Raw genomic sequence first — 19,561 nt, 5'->3', positions numbered from 1 at the left:
GATAGTTTTTCAAGTGGCCAAAATCATATCTTTGGTAAACAGCATCAGCAAGCTGCCAACCTCATGCATCTCTTTCATATGCAGTAACAGTTTGTAGCACTTTTTGAGGTACGCCCATACTACTTTCTCTTGCAATGATAAACTGTAAGAAAGATATAATCTATCATACTATACCTTAATTTTTATTGCTTACTTATGTAGTATGAATATACGAGAGCTATCCACAAAGTACATTACGTTCTGGAATTAAAAATAAATAAAGTATTGAAATTTTTTTTTAATTATATACAGATGAAAGCCACACTTAAATAGTACTTTTCTACATAGTTGCCATTTAAATTAAGGCACTTATCGTAGCGATGGACGAGCTTGGAAATTCATTCGTCGTAAAATTCTGCCGCCTGCGCCTTCAACCACGTAATGACTGTCTTTTGGGACAGAAAAGGTGTGATTTTTGTGGATTTCCTGGAAAGAAGCACTACAATAAACTCTCAAAGGTATTGCCAAACTCTGCACAACCTCAGAAGAGCAATACAAAACAAGCGCAGATGAAAGTTGGGCTCAAAAATCTTGCTGATTCACGACAACGCCCGGGCCCACACAGCAAATGCCACTCGTGAAATTCTCGAATCTTTTAAGTGGGAGTTGTTTCCTCATCCGCCGTACAGTCCCGACCTGGCACCGAGCGACTTCCACTTATTCCCAGCAATGAAGAAGTGGTTGGCTATGCAGCGTTTTGATGATGACGCACAGCTTCAAGAAGAGGTAACCACGTGGTTGAAGGCGCAGGCGGCCGAATTTTACGACGAATGAATTTCCAAGCTCGTCCATCGCTACGATAAGTGCCTTAATTTAAATGGCAACTATGTAGAAAAGTAGTATTTAAGTGTGGCTTTCACATGTACATAATAAAAAAAATTTCCAATACTTTATTTATTTTTAATTCCAAAACGTAATGTACCTTGTGGATAGCCCTCGTATATTGGTCATTAACTCAAAATATGGATTGATTAGGTTTGTGTGAGAGACACAACAGCATTACCCTCTCACTTGGGAAGCTGGAATAGGTACACTTACACTAGTACACATTTATTCGTAAGTTTACAGTGGTTATACGAAAATAAATTCACCATGGTCACGTTGCTTTAGAGTTGCGATGCTCATAACACTTCTCACGAAACCAAATCATGAGTTGGAAGAGATGTTCTGTTCACCAACAATAATGAGATGAGTACTGTAGTTTTTATTTTTGTGCATTTTCAATTAAATGCTAACACCTTTGCCATTAAATAATACTATTAAATATTACAACACAAATACAGTTTGGAATGAAACTTCCACTACACAGTTGAGTGTTTGCTGAACTGAACATCTAACCAAATTAAAACTATGTCCTGTTTACTGAGATATGAATTTTAATGTGATCATTTCTTTACTTGAGTAATTAATATTGTAAAACATCCACAAAACTCACTACCTACAGTTCGACTTTGTAGTATTTCACTTGGTTAGTATTCATTTTAATCATGTCTGCATATTTTCAAATTACAAGAAACCTAAATGAAAACAGCAAAAGAGACATCGTAAACTTGCTGTAGATGTTTATTTCAAGACGTAAAACGCCTTTTTCTAACCCTTAAATCGACTTTCAGTTTTAAAATGCATATCTACTACAGTCTCCCACTGGAATGTGTTATATGTGCTACATTTAAAGGAAAAAGCTATGTATAACTGCTAGTATTTGTACTTATGGATTTCTGTCACTCAACTAATTATCGATAACCAGTATGTCTTGTTGTTGTTGTTGTGGTCTTCAGTCCTGAGACTGGTTTGATGCAGATCTCCATGCTCCTCTATCCTGTGCAGGCTTCTTCATCTCCCAGTACCTACTGCAGCCCACATTCTTCTGAATCTGCTTAGTGTATTCATCTCTTGGTCTCCCTCTTCGATTTTTACCCTCCACGCTGCCCTACAGTACTGAATTGGTGATCCCTCGATGTCTCAGAACATGTCCTACCAACCGATCCCTTCTTCCAGTCAAGTTGTGCCACAAGCTCCTCTTCTCTCCAATTCTATTCAATACCTCCTCATTAGTTATGTGATCTACACATCTAATCTTCAGCTTTCTTCTGTAGCACAATTCGAAAGCTTCTCTTCTCTTCTTGTCTAAACTATTTATCGTCCACGTTTCACTACCATCCATGGCTACACTCCATACAAATACTTTCAGGAACGACTTTCTGACATTTAAATCTATACTCGATGTTAACAAATTTTTCTTCTTCAGGAACACTTTCCTTGCCATTGCCAGTCTACATTTTATATCCTCTCTACTTCGACAATCATTAGTTATTTTGTTCCCCAAATAGCAAAACACCTTCACTACTTTAAGTGTCTCATTTCCTAATCTAATTCCCTCAGCATCACCCGAGATAATTCGACTACTTACCATTATCCTCGTTTTTCTCTTGTTGATGTTCATCTTATACCCCCCTTTCAAGACACTGTCCATCCTGTTCAACTGCTCTTCCAAGTCCTTTGCTGTCTCTGACAGAATTACAATGTCATCGGCGAACCTCAGAGTTTTTATTTCTTCGCCGTGGATTTTAATACCTACTCCGACCTTTTCTCTTGTTTCCTTTACTGCTTGCTCAATATACAGATTGAATAACATCGGGGATAGGCTACAACCATTGCTTCCTTTTCATACCCCTCGACTCTTATAACTGCCATCTGCTTTCTGTACAAATTGTAAATAGCGTTTCGCTCCCTGTTTTTTACCCCTGCCATCTTCAGAATTTGAAAGAGAGTATTCCAATCAACATTGTCAAAATCTTTCTCTAAGTCTACAAGTGCTAGAAACGTAGGTTTGCCTTTCCTTAACCTTTCTTCTAAGATAAGTCGTAGGGTCAGTATTGCCTCACGTGTTCCATCATTTCTACGGAATCCAAACTGATCTTCCCCGAGGTCGGCTTCTATCAGTTTTTCCATTCGTCTGTAAAGAATTCGCGTTAGTATTTTGCAGCTGTGACTTATTAAACTGATAGTTCGGTAATTTTCACATGTCAACACCTGTTTTTTTTTGGGATTGGAATTATTATATTCTTCTTGAAGTCTGAGGGTATTTCGTCTGTCTCATACATCTTGCTCAACAGATGGTAGAGTTTTGTGAGGGTTGGCTCTCCGAAGGCTATCAGTAGTTCTAATGGAATGTTGTCTACTCCCGGGGCCTTGTTTCGACTTGGGTCTTTCAGTGCTCTGTCAAACTCTTCACGCAGTATCAAATCTCCCATTTCATCTTCATCTACATCTTCTTCCATTTCCATAATATTGTCCTCAAGAACATTGCCCTTGTATAGACCCTCTATATTCTCCTTCCATCTTTCTGCTTTCCCTTCTTTGCTTAGAACTGGGTTTCCATCTGAGCTCTTGATATTCATGCAAGTGGTTCTCTTTTCTCCAAAGGTCTCTTTAATTTTCCTGTAGGCAGTATCTATCTTACCCCTTGTGAGATAAGCCTCTACATCCTTACATTTGTCCTCTAGCCATCCCTGCTTAGCCATTTTGCACTTCCTGTCGATCTCATTTTTGAGACGTTTGTATTCCTTTTTGCCTGCTTCATTTACTGCATTTTTATATTTCCTTTCAACAATTAAATTCAATATTTCTTCTGTTACCTAGGGTTTCTACTGGCCCTCGTCTTTTTACCTACTTGACCCTCCGCTGCCTTCAGTACTTCATCCCTCAAAGCTACCCATACTTCTTCTACTGTACTTCTGTCCCCCATTCCTGTCAACTGTTCCCTTATGCTCTCCCTGAAACTCTGTACAGCCTCTGGTTTAGTCAGTTTATCCAGGTCCCACCTCCTTTAATTCCCACCTTTTTGCAGTTTCTTCGGTTTTAATCTACAGTTCATAACCAACAGATTGTGGTCAGAGTCCACATCTGCCCTTGGAAATGTCTTACAATTTAAAATCTGGTTCGTGAACCTGTGTCTTACCATTATATAATCATCTGATACCTTCTACTATCTCCAGGAGTCTTCCATGTATACAACCTTCTTTCATGATTCGTGAACCAAGTGTTAACTATGATTAAGTTATGCTCTGTGCAAAATTCTACTAGACGGCTTCCTCTTTCATTTCTTACCCCCAATCTATATTCACTTACTATGTTTCCTTCTCTCCCTTTTCCTACTGTCGAATTCCAGTCACCCATGTCTGTTAAATTTTCGTCTACCTCCACTATCTCAATAATTTCTTTTATCTCATCATACATTTCATCAATTTCTTTGTCATCTGCAGAGCTAGTTGGCATATAAACTTGTACTACTGTGGTAGGCGTGGGCTTCGTATCTATATTGGCCACAATAATGCGTTCACTATGCTGTTTCTAGTAGCTTCTCCGCATTCCTATTTTCCTATCCATTATTAAACCTACTCCTGCATTACCCCTATTGGATTTTGTGTTTATAACCCTATAGCCACCTGACCAGAAGTCTTGTTCCTCCTGCCACCGAACTTCACTAATTCCCACTATATCTAACTTTAACCTATCCATTTCCCTTTTTAAATTATCTAACCTACCTGCCCGATTAAGGGATCTGACATTCCACGCTCCGTAGAACGCCAGTTTTCTTTCTCCTGATAACGACGTCCTCTTGAGTAGTCCCCGCCCGGAGATCCGAAGGGATACTACTTTACCTGCGGAATATTTTACCCAAGAGGACGCCATCATCATTTAATCATACAGTAAAGCTGCATGCCCTCGAGAAAAATTACGGCTGTAGTTACCCCTTGCTTTCAGCCGTTCGCAATACCAGAACAGCAAGGCCATTTTGGTTAGTGTTACAAGGCCAGATTAGTCAATCATCCAGACTGTTGCCCCTGCAACTACTGAAAAAACTGCTGCCCCTCTTCAGGAACCACACGTTTGTCTGGCCTCTCAACAGATACCCCTCCCCACCAACGGCAAGGTCCATTGTTCATGGGGGGCAATATGTCTTAGAGCACTTTAAATTCATATGGACTGAAATGAAGACAAAATTGGATCACTGTTGTGTACATTAAGTGAATGTCTCGTCCAGCACAATCAACACTGACTCTGAGAGCTAAGAAAAGTGTTTACCCCTACCTATGAATAACTATTGTATTTAAGCCTACAGTGATGGCAGTTAGACGTTACCTACCTAGTGTTTGTTTTCTTCGAAAATACAGCCATGATACTATACTGTGGTACTTTTCGGTACTTCAGCACCCTTTGTTAGTATTACAGTAACACAAATTAAAATCCTCCCTACAGACTCTCAATAATTATCAGAATAATTTATCTTTCTGTTGCAGGACCGTCGACTTATTGGAGGCAGCAATGAGCAAATCGATTATAATCCTTCTCCTTATTAATATGGGTGCTTTATGTTCTAATCTCCTCGTTGTCGGTGTGGTAAGTACGCACGTTGATTTTTTGAGATAAAAATTATAAACGGAACCAGAGCAAAAGTTTTGTTCATGAGAAATGGATGAGATGTACTTCAGCTCCTAAGGCACTGATTATAAGTCATAAGCAATGCATCGATGGAAACTGTTTGGCCTTACGAAAGGCAAAGAAATCAGAGAGGCAGTCCTGATGATGTGCTTGATACTGGAATTAAAAATTGAGAAAAATCAAGGTACTCCAAAGGATCTGACGACCTGAAAAAGCACTGGACAGTTTAAAGTATGGCAAGATGTTCTAAACTCTTCGAAAAGTAGGAGTAAACTATAGTGAAAGCGGGATGTTATACTATATGTAAAAGAAAAAAAGAGGGTAAAATAGAGGGAACAATAAGACTGGAAGACGTAGAAGGAAATGCTTGTGAAAAGGGGTAAGATAGGAATGTCTTTCTCCCTTACTGTTCAATCTATACACTGAATAAGCAATGAGAGAAATAAAAGAGAGGTTCAATAGTGGGACAAAAATTCAGTATCAGAGTATAGCAGCGATAAGAATCGCTGATGACTTTGCTTTCCAGTGAAGGTAAAGCAGATTTACAAGATCTGTTGAATTGACTGAACGGCGTAAAGAATGAAGAATATGGACTGAGGGTAAACTGGGAAGAGAGAAAGTATTGAGAAGCGGCAGAAATGAGAATTACGAGAAACATAGGGTAAGAGCAAAATTGATAATAAAATAGAGGAAGTTAAGGAATTCGAGCACAGTGGAAGTAATGTAACCCATGACGGATGAAGCAAGGACGACATGAAAAGCTGACAAGCACAGACAAAGAGGATAGTCCTGTGAAATACATCAATCTTTGGGTGGACTGAGGCGTGTCATGTTTTTATCACGATTAATTCGATCGATCAGCTCCTGACTCATCTTTTGCTACGGATTAGTAAACATTTAATAATAAATTATGTGTGAGATAAGCGGTTGCAGAGAAAAGATAAATTCCTTTATTCTTCATAATAATTTTGGCGCATCCGTATTTTGTGGTTGCATGAACTAAATGTTAGTGAGCTGTGGTAAGAAGAAGCCGGTGACAGAAGCTAGCGGCCACAGAAGCAGGTCGCTGGAGCGACGGGGTCACCGGTTTCTAGAGACGAAACCGACAGCAGATGGGGGGGGGGGGGGGGGGGGACGAGCCGGTTCGGCACCACTGCTGATATTTAGTGATTTAGTGAGGGGTCGCACTGTCTCCAGTCTCGCGGAGCACGTGAAGCCTTACCATTAGTGGTCGACGGTATGGTGTGAGGAACGGCTTCATATAAAACTCGGGCATAATGAACCATGACGAGAGACTAGGGAGTAAGGCCGAATCTACGTGCTTCTTGAACATATGATCTCCCTGGAAGGTAGTGTGAGGGTAGATGCACCAGATGGCAATACCTACCCGTACCCTCAGAATGCCACAGTTACAGCAGATATTCCTTCCTGTCTAGATAAGGCGCCGACTTTCAGCTGCCGGACCATGCAAGGATAGTGCTCTCATGTCTTTCAAAATCACACGAAGGGATTTCGTCGGGTGTTTACTAAAAAGTAGTAAGGAGTGGGAGCTTGGACGAAACCTCCTAAGTATTGCTGATATGGGAAGACAGGCGACTGACCGGCTTACAAAAATCCTTCTTAGGAAGGAAACTGAACCGCCAGTAACATGTAATTCAGTTGGGAAACTTTTAACAAAATACTCCGATTGGCGGAGGTGAGGTTTGCTTAGGGATTGCGGGGAACAAGCTGAGAGTGAAATTTCGTAGGATTTCGTATCTGAGCTTCATGTAGAGGGCTTGCAGTCTTCAAGCTTTTGGGAGAACTTCTCGGTCTTCGATCTTTAGCCGCAGGATGGGCGTCTCTGCTTCGAGCCTGTGGAGCGATCACGTCACCCACAGATGCGTTCATCTGAGTGATGAAATGTGACAAAATTTTCCGGAACAATCGAATGACGCATGAAAACTTATAGGCGTGTGTAGGTGCGTCGTGATAAGCCTTTACCACCGCACTGACACGCATTGACTAAGTGGTTGAGGGCTCACCGGGGACGAAGCATCCTATACCCCTCTGGCCAAATACGAGCAATCATTGTACCCGTACGCACACCATTCCCAGACGTCTTCATGAATGATTCGTTAGATGGTAATCTTTTCCCTTTTATGTGAACCTCCCCTGTGATTTACCAAGTCAAATCATCATTATATTACCTTGTTCAACGACCACCAGTATTGTGTTTCGCTTTTCCTTGTCTTCACTGATCACAGTATAGTTCTGTGTTTTCAACTTGTGTTCCTGTTATAGCTCACTGAGATTATAGTATTAAATGTTGTAACATACCCGCGTGGCATTGACACTGGTGTAAGTACACATGCTACTTCGGTTTTTTGGTCACTTACATCAGATAGCCAGCCATGACAAAAACCTACCATTTGGTGAGAAAGATGTATGAGACAGGCGAAATACCCTCAGACTTCAAGAAGAATATAATAATTCCAATCCCAAAGAAAGCAGGTGTTGACGGATGTGAAAATTACCGAACTATCAGTTTAGTAAGTCACTACTGCAAAATACTAACACGAATTATTTACAAACGTATGAAAAAACTGGTAGAAGCCGACCTCGGGGAAGATCAGTTTGGATTCCATACAAATGTTGGAACAAGCGAGGCAATACTGACCCTACGACTTATCTTAGAAGATAGATTAAGGAAAGACAAACCTTCGATTCTACCATTTGTAGCCTAAGAGAAAGCTTTTGACAATGTCGACTGAAATACTCTCTTTCAAATTCTGACGGTAGCAGGGATAAGATACAGGGAGTGAAAGGCTATTTGCAATTTGTACAGAAAGCAGATGGCAGTTATAAGAGTCGAGGGGCATGAAAGGAAAGCAGTGGTTGGGAAGGGAGTGAGACAGGGTTGAGCCTATCCCCGATACTATTCAGTCTATATATTGAGCAAGCAGTAAAGGGAATAAAAGAAAAATTTTGATAGGAATTAAAATCCATGGAGAACAAATAATAACTTTGAGGTTTGCCGATGACATTGTAATTTGTCACAGACAGCAAAGGACTTGGAAGAGCAGTTGAGCGGAATGGACAGTGTCTTGAAAGGAGGATATAACATGAACGTCAACAAAAGTTAAACGAGTGTAATGGAATGGAATCGAATTAAATCGGGCGATGCTGAGGGAATTAGATTAGAAAATGAGACATTTAAATTAGTAAAGGAGTTTTGCTATTTGGGGAGCAAAATAACTGATGATGGTCGAAGTAGAGAGGATATAAAATGTAGACTGGTAATGGCAAGGAAAGCGTTTCTGAAGAAGAGAAATTTGTTAACATCGAGTATAGATTTAAGTGTCAGGAAGTCGTTTCTGAAAGTATTTGTATGGAGTGTAGCCATGTATGGAAGTGAAACATGGACGATAAATAGTTTAGACAAGAATAGAAGCTTTCGAAATGTGGTACTATAGGAGAATGTCGAAGATTACATAGCCAGATCATGTAACTAATGAGGAGGTATTGAATAGAATTGGGGAGGAGAGGAATTCGTGACACAATTTGTCTACATGAAGGGATCGGTTGGTAGGACACGTTCTGAGGCATCAAGGGATCACCAGTTTAGTACTAGAGGGAAGCGTCGAGCGCAAAAATCTTAGAGGGAGACCAAGAGATGAATACTTTAAGCAGACTAAGAAGGATGTAGGTTGCGGTAGGTACTGGGAGATGAAGAAGCTTGTACAGGATAGAGTAGCGTTGAGAGCTGCATCAAACCAGTCTCTGGACTGATGACCACAGCAAGAACACATAAGGTATATACTATTATAAATTACAGGGTCTCTACCAGACCAAATCCTTCTTTACCCATTGGAGATAAGAGCAAACTGGAAAATGTTGTATGACTACATTTTCAGAATTAAAAGGATTTAAATTGGAGATAAGAGCAAACTGGAAAATGTTGTATGACTACATTTTCAGAATTAAAAGGATTTAAATTAATTTAGCAAAGTTATACTAAATCTGGTCACGTAATCACACGATAAAATATGTTCAAATGGTTCAAATGGCTCTGAGCACTATGGGACTCAACATCTTAGGTCATAAGTCCCCTAGAACTTAGAACTACTTAAACCTAACTAACCTAAGGACATGACACACACCCATGCCCGAGGCAGGATTCGAACCTGCGACCGTAGCAGTCTCGCGGTTCCGGACTGCAGCGCCAGAACCGCACGGCCACCGCGGCCGGCGATAAAATATGTGGTAAATTAATAAAACGTTGGCTGTGCGCTTCATTGGTAAGGGCTCCCTCTCAGATTATGTTGCGTTAATGTCACTGCCCCCTTTGCGTAGTTTGCAAAAACAACTCTGAAATGTTCTGACTTTTACATCTATGCAACTTTGGCCCATTATATACTGCATTAATGGTGACTGCGTGGTAAGTCAGAAAGAATAGGACGAGACATACGATATTAGAATATTTACTTTTAAATTCACATATGAGAAATAAAGTGGTACGTCCTCATCCAATATCTTGACTGGTGACAGGACATGACGTAACTTACCGGCCACATTATATGACGTGATTTTGCACATCTCACTCGTATGGAAGGTGAAAGGAATTTACAGCTCTTTACACTCATAATAGATTCAAACAAGAAAAGGAAGTTCGGAGAGAATCACCAAAAGCAAGCAATTACTGCAGAAACATTTATACCAACTGAAACGATTTATTGATATGAGCGTGAGACAAGGGACTACGAGCCCACACAGTATATATGTGAAAATGGGAACATAAAATGGGTTCATAAATCACTCATCGAGAAACACCTTGGAGAAACAGATAAAAATCACAAAATTGTTGAAAAAAGAGTGCACGACAACAAAGGTTACATTGAATCACGATAAACTGCGAACACATCAACGAGACCACGATAGCTGAAGGTCACACTGGTTCATGTAACAAGTGGTACCCACAAACAAAAGAGGTTACTAAAATACCTCAAAACTATGAAAACGTAGGAGCTCAAATTGCCGGACAGACACAGATCAATCGATCTAACCAATAGCGTGCCTTGAAGTACGGAAGCTAAAACTGAGGGCTTATTGAACGAGGAACACATGAAGTACACATAACTAATGACACCCGGAAATCGGCACATCTAAGCACACATTAAGGTGAGACAGGCACGGATCCACACATTAGAATAGAAAGAAACACAAGTAACGAGGACACAATCAGTCTCACATTGACACAAAGCAAAGATCTCTCTAACTCTTCCTAATCGTTACGCAGTGGAGAACGTGCCACACCACAATGTTCCAAAGGAATAGAGTAAACCGAGAATACCGAATAAATCGAAACCCCTAACATCCCTAATGTTTGCGAAGCATTATGCTTTTAACTGAAAACATCCTGAAAAAGGAGGGGGCACAAGCTCGGATTAGGGAAGGAAGTCGGCCGTGCCCCTTCTAAGGAACCATCCCGGCATTTGCCTGAAGCGACTTTGGGAAATCACGGAAAACCTAAATCAGGATGGCCCGACGCGGATTTGAACCGTCGTCCCCCCGAATGCGAGCCCAGCTGGAAAAGGAGATACAACGCTTCGGTTAGGTTGAAGAACTCACACATTCACAACGACTTTAAAGTAGCAAGAGTGCCCTGAAGAACTACGAACCGAACTCACGCCAACAGCCGGCAGCCAAGTGCCTCCCGAACGGTATCACCGAGACAAGCACCAAGGTAAAACGGGCACACCAAGAGGGGTCTCATTCTTTCACACGAAAGACTAGGTAAAGGAGGAAACGTGATAATGTAACTGCTTAAATATGGAAATGGGTTTCACAGGATAAGAAATACGAGTAGAATCACATTCTCATACTGAGCACACGTTGCTTGGATCGCAACATCAAATAATTATTGAATTCATGTCAATCCTACTGCCGACCCCCGCTGGGTGGGTTTCAGGAAGCGCACACGGACAAGCGGTACAAAGAATAATATGTGTACAAGATAAAATTGGTCAAATTTATTATGAACGATTATATGGAGACGTTCCAATGTCAAATTCCATGGAAAGTCGTGTCTCCTCCACGTTAACTTCACCTTCTCTGTAAATTCAGTACCGTAGCTAAAATGACAGATGTCTGAAACATGCGTTGACAAGTTCACAATTCTCGTTTCCTGCCTAGTCAAGTGAAATTTACGTTATAAATTCCGTTGCACTTCGGACTGAACTTAATTGGGCCATATTTTTTCAGAAGATTTCACACGACATTGCTGGCCTGTGTTCCTAGTCTGTGCAGAGGTCTTGCCTACTGCCCATAAGTAGTGTCGTAGCTGCGAAGAAGGCCGTGCAATACGGCAGAAGCGTAGGTCCGATACAGGATTTGGCTTCAGAATTCAGATATCCTAGGCGCTCAGTCCGGAACCGCGCGACTGCTACGGTCGCAGGTTCGAATCCTGCCTCGGGCATCGATGTTTGTGATGTCCTTAGGTTAGTTAGGTTTAAGTAGTTCTAAGTTCTAGAGGACTGATGACCGCAGATGTTAAGTCCCATAGTGCTCAGAGCCATTCAGATATCACGGGAGCGGGCACCTTTTACGTGGTATCGCTGGGAAGAATCTTTGATTCCCCCACAACGATCACCTTTAAGCTGGCCAAAGAATTCTACTAGTGTCAAACATACACCTTAATTCGAGGAAGAAATTTCTGACAAATGTGCGTCTGGAGCACAGCACTGTATAGTAGCGCATCATGCACTGTAGCAATACTGGAACAGATGAGAATCGAATAATTTAAAATATGGTGCTAGAGAAGAATTTTGAAAATGAAGTGGACTAATAAGGTAAGGAAAGAAGAGAGTGTCTTCAGAATTAACGAAGAATGGAATGTGATGAAACTTGTGACAAGAAGAAGGGACAGGGTGATAAGACATGTGTTAAGACATCAGAGAATAATTTACGTGGTACCTTAATACGGCGAGGTGTTCAGAGTAAAAACTGTAGAAGAAGAGAGAGATTGTACTATTTTTCATCAAATACACTAAAGAGCCAAAGAAACTGGTACGCCTACCTAATATCTTGTAGGCCCCCGCGAGCAAGAAGAGCCTCCACAACACGTCGTGTTGTGAACTCGACTAATGTCTGAAGTAGTGCTGGAGGGAACAGACACCGTGAATCCTGCAGTGCTGTCCGTACACCCGTAAGAGTATGCGGGGATGGAGATCTCTTCTAAATAGCATGTTGCAAGGCATCCCCTATATGCTGAATAATGTTCATGTCTGGGGAATTTGGTGGGCAGCAGAAGTGTTTAAACTCAGAAGAGTGGTCCTGGAGACACTCTGAAGCAATTCTTGGACGTGTGGGGTGTCGCAATGTCCTGCTGGAATTTCCCAAGTCCGTAGGAATGCACAATGGACATGAATGGCTGCTTGTGATCAGACAGGATGCTTACGTATGTGCCACCTGTCAGAGTCGTATCTACACGTATGAGGAGCCCCGTATCACTCGAACTGCACATGCTCCACACCATTACAGAGCCTCCACTACCTCGAACAGTCCCCTGCTGAATGCAGGATCCATGGATTCATGAGGTTGTCTCCCTACCTGTACACGTCCATCGCCTCGATACAATCTGAAACGAGACTCGTCCGACTAGGAAACATGTTTCCAGTCATCAACAGCCCAATAACGTTGTTGAAGGGCTCAGGCGAGGAATAAAGCTTTGGAAGCTGAATGCATTTGCGGAAGGTTCTGTCACGCTGAACTACTCTCTTCAGTCGTCGTTGGTCCAATTCGTGCACGATCTTTTTCCAGACGCAGCGATGTTGGAGATATGATGTTTTACCCTATTCCTGATATTCACGGTACACTCGTGAAATGGTCCTACGGGAAAACCCCACTTCATCGCTACCTCGGAGATGCTGTGTCCCATCGCTCGTGCGCCGATTATAACACCACGTTAGAACTCACTTAAATCTTGCCATTTCAGCATCAGCAACCGATCTAACAACTTCGCCAGACACTTGTCTTATATAGGCGTTACCAACCGCAGCGCCGTATTTTGCCTGTTTACATCTCTGTATTTGAAACGCATGCCTCTAGCAGTTTCTTTGTTTCTTCAGTGTAATTGAAGGAATAGGTTACAAGTTCTACTCTGAGATAAGGAGGTTGGCACAGGAGAGGAATTCTAGAATGGCTGCATCAAACCAGTGGAAAGCCTGAAAAAACCTAACGTTGAATGCTGAGCTGACTCATTCTTCTAATCCTGCTTCTAACAGAGTTCGACATGTGTGCAGTATAAATGTGTTCTGCATTGCATGTACTGCAAAAAATCTAAAGTGATTCGTTTTTTAAACAGATAAAATAAAATGTTGCTTTATGAACAGCTGTTGCAGGCTGGTGGTGGAGTGACACGACCCCTGACTCTGACCGCCATGATACCCTTCCTGCTGTACCAGACTGGCATGTTCTGCGTCTTCGGGCAGTTGGTAACCGACCAGGTAAGTGCCACATTTACTTCCCACACTATAACAGTTATCTCCGAAACCACAATGGGGATGTTGTTTTTCCCATCAACTATTCTTATATTTACACTTACGATCATTTGATGGATGTAACAGCTGTCAGTGTGATCGTAGGTGCCATGGAATAGAAAGCGTAAGTAGATTAAACGTATTAGTACCTTGAAATGGTTTATTTTGTGATCTACACATAGTTTCCAATGTTGTATTGTCTTCAATCTTACTGACTAGTGCTGACTATTCTGGTTTACTATACTTAACTTTGTGTTAAACAGATGTATCGCAAGCAAATGGCAACAGACAAAATAAACAATTTTTATTTATTTATTTACACGTCAAGTTCCGTAGGACCAAATTGAGGAAAGTGGGTGGTGGAAGCTATTTAAGAGAGACTGCTGTAATCTGAGATTTTGTGCATACGGCGGGATGGTTATAAAACTGTAAGCATTCTCATATCTGAAGCTGGCTACCAGGCCATCAGAACAGTCAAGAGGGGAGATTCAGTGAGTGGAGGATAGTTCGACTTGTTTGTACAAAGTGGACGCGGGTTTTTAATGCTAATTTGGCTTCCGTACCAAGGCTTGGTGGAAAGTTATTGTGATTCTCCTAGGCCATGGAACGTGTCAGTACATGATATTACAACATAAAAATAACAGCACATAAAAATAAAATGTTTATGAACCCAAAAAAGTCAATCCATAAGTTTAAGTAAACGCAATCAACAATGCAACAAGAATTGGCTTAATTTTCCAAGGAACTCCTCGTCAAAATAGAAAGAGTGAGCCATGAGGAATCTCTTCAGTTTCGATTAGAAAGCGCGTGGATTACTGCTAAGATTTTTGAATTCGAGTGGTAGTTTATTGAAAGTGGATGCAGCAGTATATTGCACACCTTTCTGCTCAAGAGTTAAGGAAGTCCGATCCAAATGCAGGTTTGATTTCTGCCGAGTATTAAGTGAGTGAAAGCTGCTTACTCTTGTGAATAAGCTAATGTTGTTAACAAGAAATGACAGTAAGGAATGAATATATTGGGAGGCCAATGTCAAAATATACTGACCCGTAAACAGGGGACGACAAGTAGTTTGTGAACTTACACCACTTATTACCCGAACCACCCGTTTCTGAGCCAAAAATATCCTCCTAGAAAGGGAAGAGTTACCCCAAAATATAATACCATACGACATAAGCGAATTAAAATAAGCAAAGTAGACTAATTTTCGTGTCAAACGATCATTTACTTCAGATACCGTTCGAATAGTAAAAATGGCACCATTAAGTCTTTGAACAAAGTCCTGAACGTGGGCTTTCCACGACAGTTTATTATCTACCTGAACAACTAGAAATTTGAACTGCTCTGTTTCAATAATCATATGCCCATTCTGTGAAATTAAAACCTCAGGTTTTGTTGAATTGTGTGTTAGAAACTGTAAAAACTGAGTTTTACTGTGATTTAGCTTTAGTTTATTTTCTTCAAGCCATGAGCTTAGGTCATGAACTGCACTATTTGAAACCGAGACAATGTTTCACACAATATCCTTTACTACCGAGCTAGTGTCATCAGCAAACAGAAATATTTTAGAATTACCCGTAATACTAGGGGGCATATCACTTATGTAAATGAGGAACCAATTGTGAGCTACTCCCCATATTCCGTAATGGTCCAAATTATGGAGCAATATTTTGTGATCAACACAATCAAACGCCTTAGTTAAATTAAAAACGATGCCTAGCGTTCTAAACATTTTGTTTAACCCATCCAATACCTCACAGAGAAAAAATAATACAGCATTTTGGGTTGTTAAACGACTTCTAAAGCCGAACTGTACATTTGATAGCAAATCGTGTGATATAAAATGATAAATTATCCTTACATACACAGCCTTTTCAATAACACCGATGGCATAGAATTAGGTCCAAAATTGTCTTCATTATCCCTTTTTATAATGCGGCTTTACTACTGAGTACTTGAATCGTTCAGGAAACTGATTATTCTTAAAGGAAAAACTACAAATATGGCTAAATACAGGGCTAACATGTTCAGCACAGTACTTTAATGTTCTGCTAGGCACTCCATCATTTCCATGAGAGTCCTTAGTCTTCAGTGATTTAATTACTGACTCAATCTCCCCATTGTCTGAATCACAGAGGAGTATTTCAGACATCACTCCCGGATAGGCATCTGCCAAGAAAGTTATATGATTCCCTGTAGAAACTAAATTTTTATTTAATTCACCAGAAATGCTCAGCAAATGATTGTTAAATACTGTACATATATCTGATTTATCAGTAACAGAAATATTTTTACTACGAACTGACTATATCGTCGATCTTGTGCTGCTGACCAGACACTTCCTTCACAACTGACCTTATGGTTTTAATTTTATCCTCTGAATTATCAATTATATTTGCATACCACATACTCTTTGTCTTCATAATAACATTTTTAAGCATCTTACAATACTGTTTGTAATGGGCTACTGTAGCTTGATTGTGACTATTCTAACATTTTGATGTAATTCCCGCTTTGTCCTACATGATATCCTTACCCCGTCTGCCTATTAGTGCCAGTACCCCGCTTAGAACGTTCCAATCGGAAACAACTCTCAAACAGGATGAGAAACGTGTTAAGGAAAGCATATATTTATCATCTATGTTATCGGCGCTGTAAACATCCTGCCACACTTGTTCCCTGACAAGGTTTAAAAAACTCTCTGTTACTGTTGGATTAACTGTCCTGCATAGTTTGTAATTACATGTGGCATTTATTTGAGTACAAACGCCTTGTAATGTTAAATTTTGTGCACAATGGTGTGAAAGGCATTCACCTTTTTACTAAAAGAAGGCCCATCTAGTAATAAAGAATGAATAAAAATATTGTCTATGGGTGTGCTACTGTTCCCCTCCACTGGCTGGAAAAAACACATACTGCAACAGATCATATGAATTTAGGAGCTCTACTGACATCCTTTTTCTTTCACCATCATATACAAAATCTATATTGAAGTCACCACATATAACTAATTTCTGGTACTTCCTACAAAGTGAATCAAGAACCCTCTCTAGCTTGAGCAGAAATGCTCTGAATTCAGAGTTAGGGATCCATAAACAACAACAATTAGAAGTTTAGTTTCACTAAATTCAACTGCCCCTGCACAACATTCAAATATCTGTTCAGTGCAGTACCATGATACGTCTATGGACTCAAATGGAATATTGTTTTTTATGTTGTTTTTCAGTATATACAATTCCCAAGTCGCTGGTCTAGAAGTGCCTAATCTTGATGCTGCTGTAGAACTGGGCCGTGACCAATCGCCATGGCGCTTATGTCCTCTTCGCATAGAGGCCGCTGCCATCGCGTTGTCGTCCTGGAGAGGTGTCGGTCAGCGTGCAATTGGCTGAAGTCTTCTTCACACCCCTCTCGGCCCTCTCGTTTCCGACTGGCGTGCCGGCGCTGTAACAGTTTCCAACTGTACCAACAGTGGAACCGCATATCGTCTCAGACATATTGTGTGTCACGAGGGTGAACTTATTGGACCTGAGTCGGCCGTCTGACGTTTTACAATTCCAGCACTGGCCGTCGTGCCTGTGAGTCATATTGGTTGGTCAGACCAACGAATGGGTGCACCTCAGGAAGTTTACCGCTTTCTAATAAGCAGAACGGTAGTCTGCGTAGCTTGCAAATTTTCGTGGAGGTATCAGAACACTACAGCTCCCGCAGCACTCCACTCCTCGCCACTGCGTGCCGTTTTCTGCTGCCACCTGAATAAAGGTGAAAGGGTAAACTATTGCTGTACCAGTGGAGGGTTGTTAAATGATATTCACAGGTTTGTGGTGTACCTGGTCGAAGTTCATTCCATTTGAATAGTATCCGGTCTCACAGTGGATTCATGTAAACAAAGTATGACTGCGTTGTAAAAGGGATTAATTCAGAAGAGAATTTGTGAAGTTTCCACCCCAATGAATGTTTTACTAATGAAGCACCATCCCTTTCCTGATTTATGTTTCTCTTTTTTTTTTTTTTTTTTGTAAATTTGTCAGCTTGATTGTAGTAATAAAAGGATGAATAAAAACTTCTCATTATCTTTGTAAATTTAAATGCACCACTGTTCTGATGCATACTGTTTTTATTTTATTGTGGTGATATACCGGTACATCAGTAACCCAGAATGCATTCGTACTGAATTAGTTAATTTGATGATTAATTTGAGTTGTGAAAGTGATCGCACATGTAGACAACCAAAGTGCCATGAGTAAATTCAGTAATTTCGTGTACAAAAATTAAGGGTGTAGCTCACAATTTGGAGGTAATATTTTATTTATGTAAAGATAATAACATTTAGCATCACTTGAAATGTTACTATCGACTGCTAACGCTGTAAGACGCTACCATCATGGGATGGGTGGATTTGATCTTTTCGATCAAATGATACATTACACAACTTTTATGAGAGCTAAGAAACAAAAATTTAGAGCAATTTTCCATGCTGTTGACGTTTCTGTAGTACAGAGTTGACTGGAATATACGAGTGACAAAGCAACTCGTCTATCAACGAAGAAAATAATGGATCTCCAACATATCTTCATGAGGTTCACTGATGTTTTAGTGTTAAGTGGGTTAGGATATAACGAGTAAAAAAGATATCGACTATCTGCCACACCTTCAGGTACTCCTGTTCAAAGGCGACAAGGAGGCACTAGAGTTTCAAAATGACGGAACACGAAACTTGCCTCTTAATGAAGATCGTGTATTGCCTGCTGGATGCAAATTTCCATAGTGCAATGGCCGAATGGGAGTAAAATATTAAAAATGGAATGTACATCTTTTTGTTGTCAAAAGAAAACAGCTGTTTCTGTCCATTTCACTTAAATTATCATTCCCGATGTACTTTATCGTTAACTAAAACATTGTGAATTTTATCTGTACTGCATGTGTAAAGGAATTCACATTTAAGTGCTCTATGCAAATTTGTATATTTTTGTCTACAATGATTTCAATGTAGCATGCGACCCAGTGTACGCAATTGTTTACAATGTATATTTTGGAAACAGGTATATTTGTATAAATCTTGCTTGTAAAATGACTCATAAGGCACTTAAGAGTATTAGAGCAAACAAAAATGTTCCTTCTTTCAGAAACAATTTAAGTTTGAAAGGAATAAGACAAGCTTGAAAGGGATCCAACAATAATATTTTTAAGTCTATCGAGAAATACACCCAATATACTGACGATACGTTGGCGATTACATTGAAGTCAGTGAAAATACACTGACGGAAAAAAAATTGCAACAACAAAAAATAATTGATGCAATAACGAAATATCGGGAATAAATTTGTCTAGGTAACATATGTAAGTGATTAGTGTTGCAAGATCACAGGTTAATGTAAGAATGCGAAAAGCCAATGCAGATGTGAAATGATGGTTCGTTAATAGGAGGCGTACATGTTTCATGCCCATTGCGCTTGGTCGGTCAATACAGGGACGGCTATTGCTGTTTGTGGGTGACGCTGGAGTTGTCGTCCGATGATGTCCAATCGATTGGAGACAGATCAAGTGATCGAGTTGGTCAAGGA

General features: G+C 40.5%; 1 protein-coding gene across 1 annotated transcript in view; it reads left to right on the top strand.

Annotated features, from left to right (window-relative positions):
* The window catches only part of LOC124623468 (odorant receptor 43a-like), a 102,483-nt gene that overhangs the window by 73,305 nt on the left and 9,617 nt on the right, over positions 1–19,561 (top strand). The window contains exons 5-6 of the mRNA XM_047149039.1: positions 5,343–5,442; positions 13,857–13,970. Of these exons, the coding sequence (XP_047004995.1) occupies positions 5,343–5,442; positions 13,857–13,970 (214 nt within the window). The remainder of the gene's footprint in view (positions 1–5,342; positions 5,443–13,856; positions 13,971–19,561) is intronic.

This window comes from Schistocerca americana, chromosome 1 (genome assembly GCF_021461395.2).
Source record: "Schistocerca americana isolate TAMUIC-IGC-003095 chromosome 1, iqSchAmer2.1, whole genome shotgun sequence".
Classification (NCBI taxonomy): Eukaryota; Metazoa; Arthropoda; class Insecta; order Orthoptera; family Acrididae; genus Schistocerca; species Schistocerca americana.
Note: the sequence above shows the minus strand (reverse complement) of the source record. Positions and strands in the feature narration are given on the sequence as shown.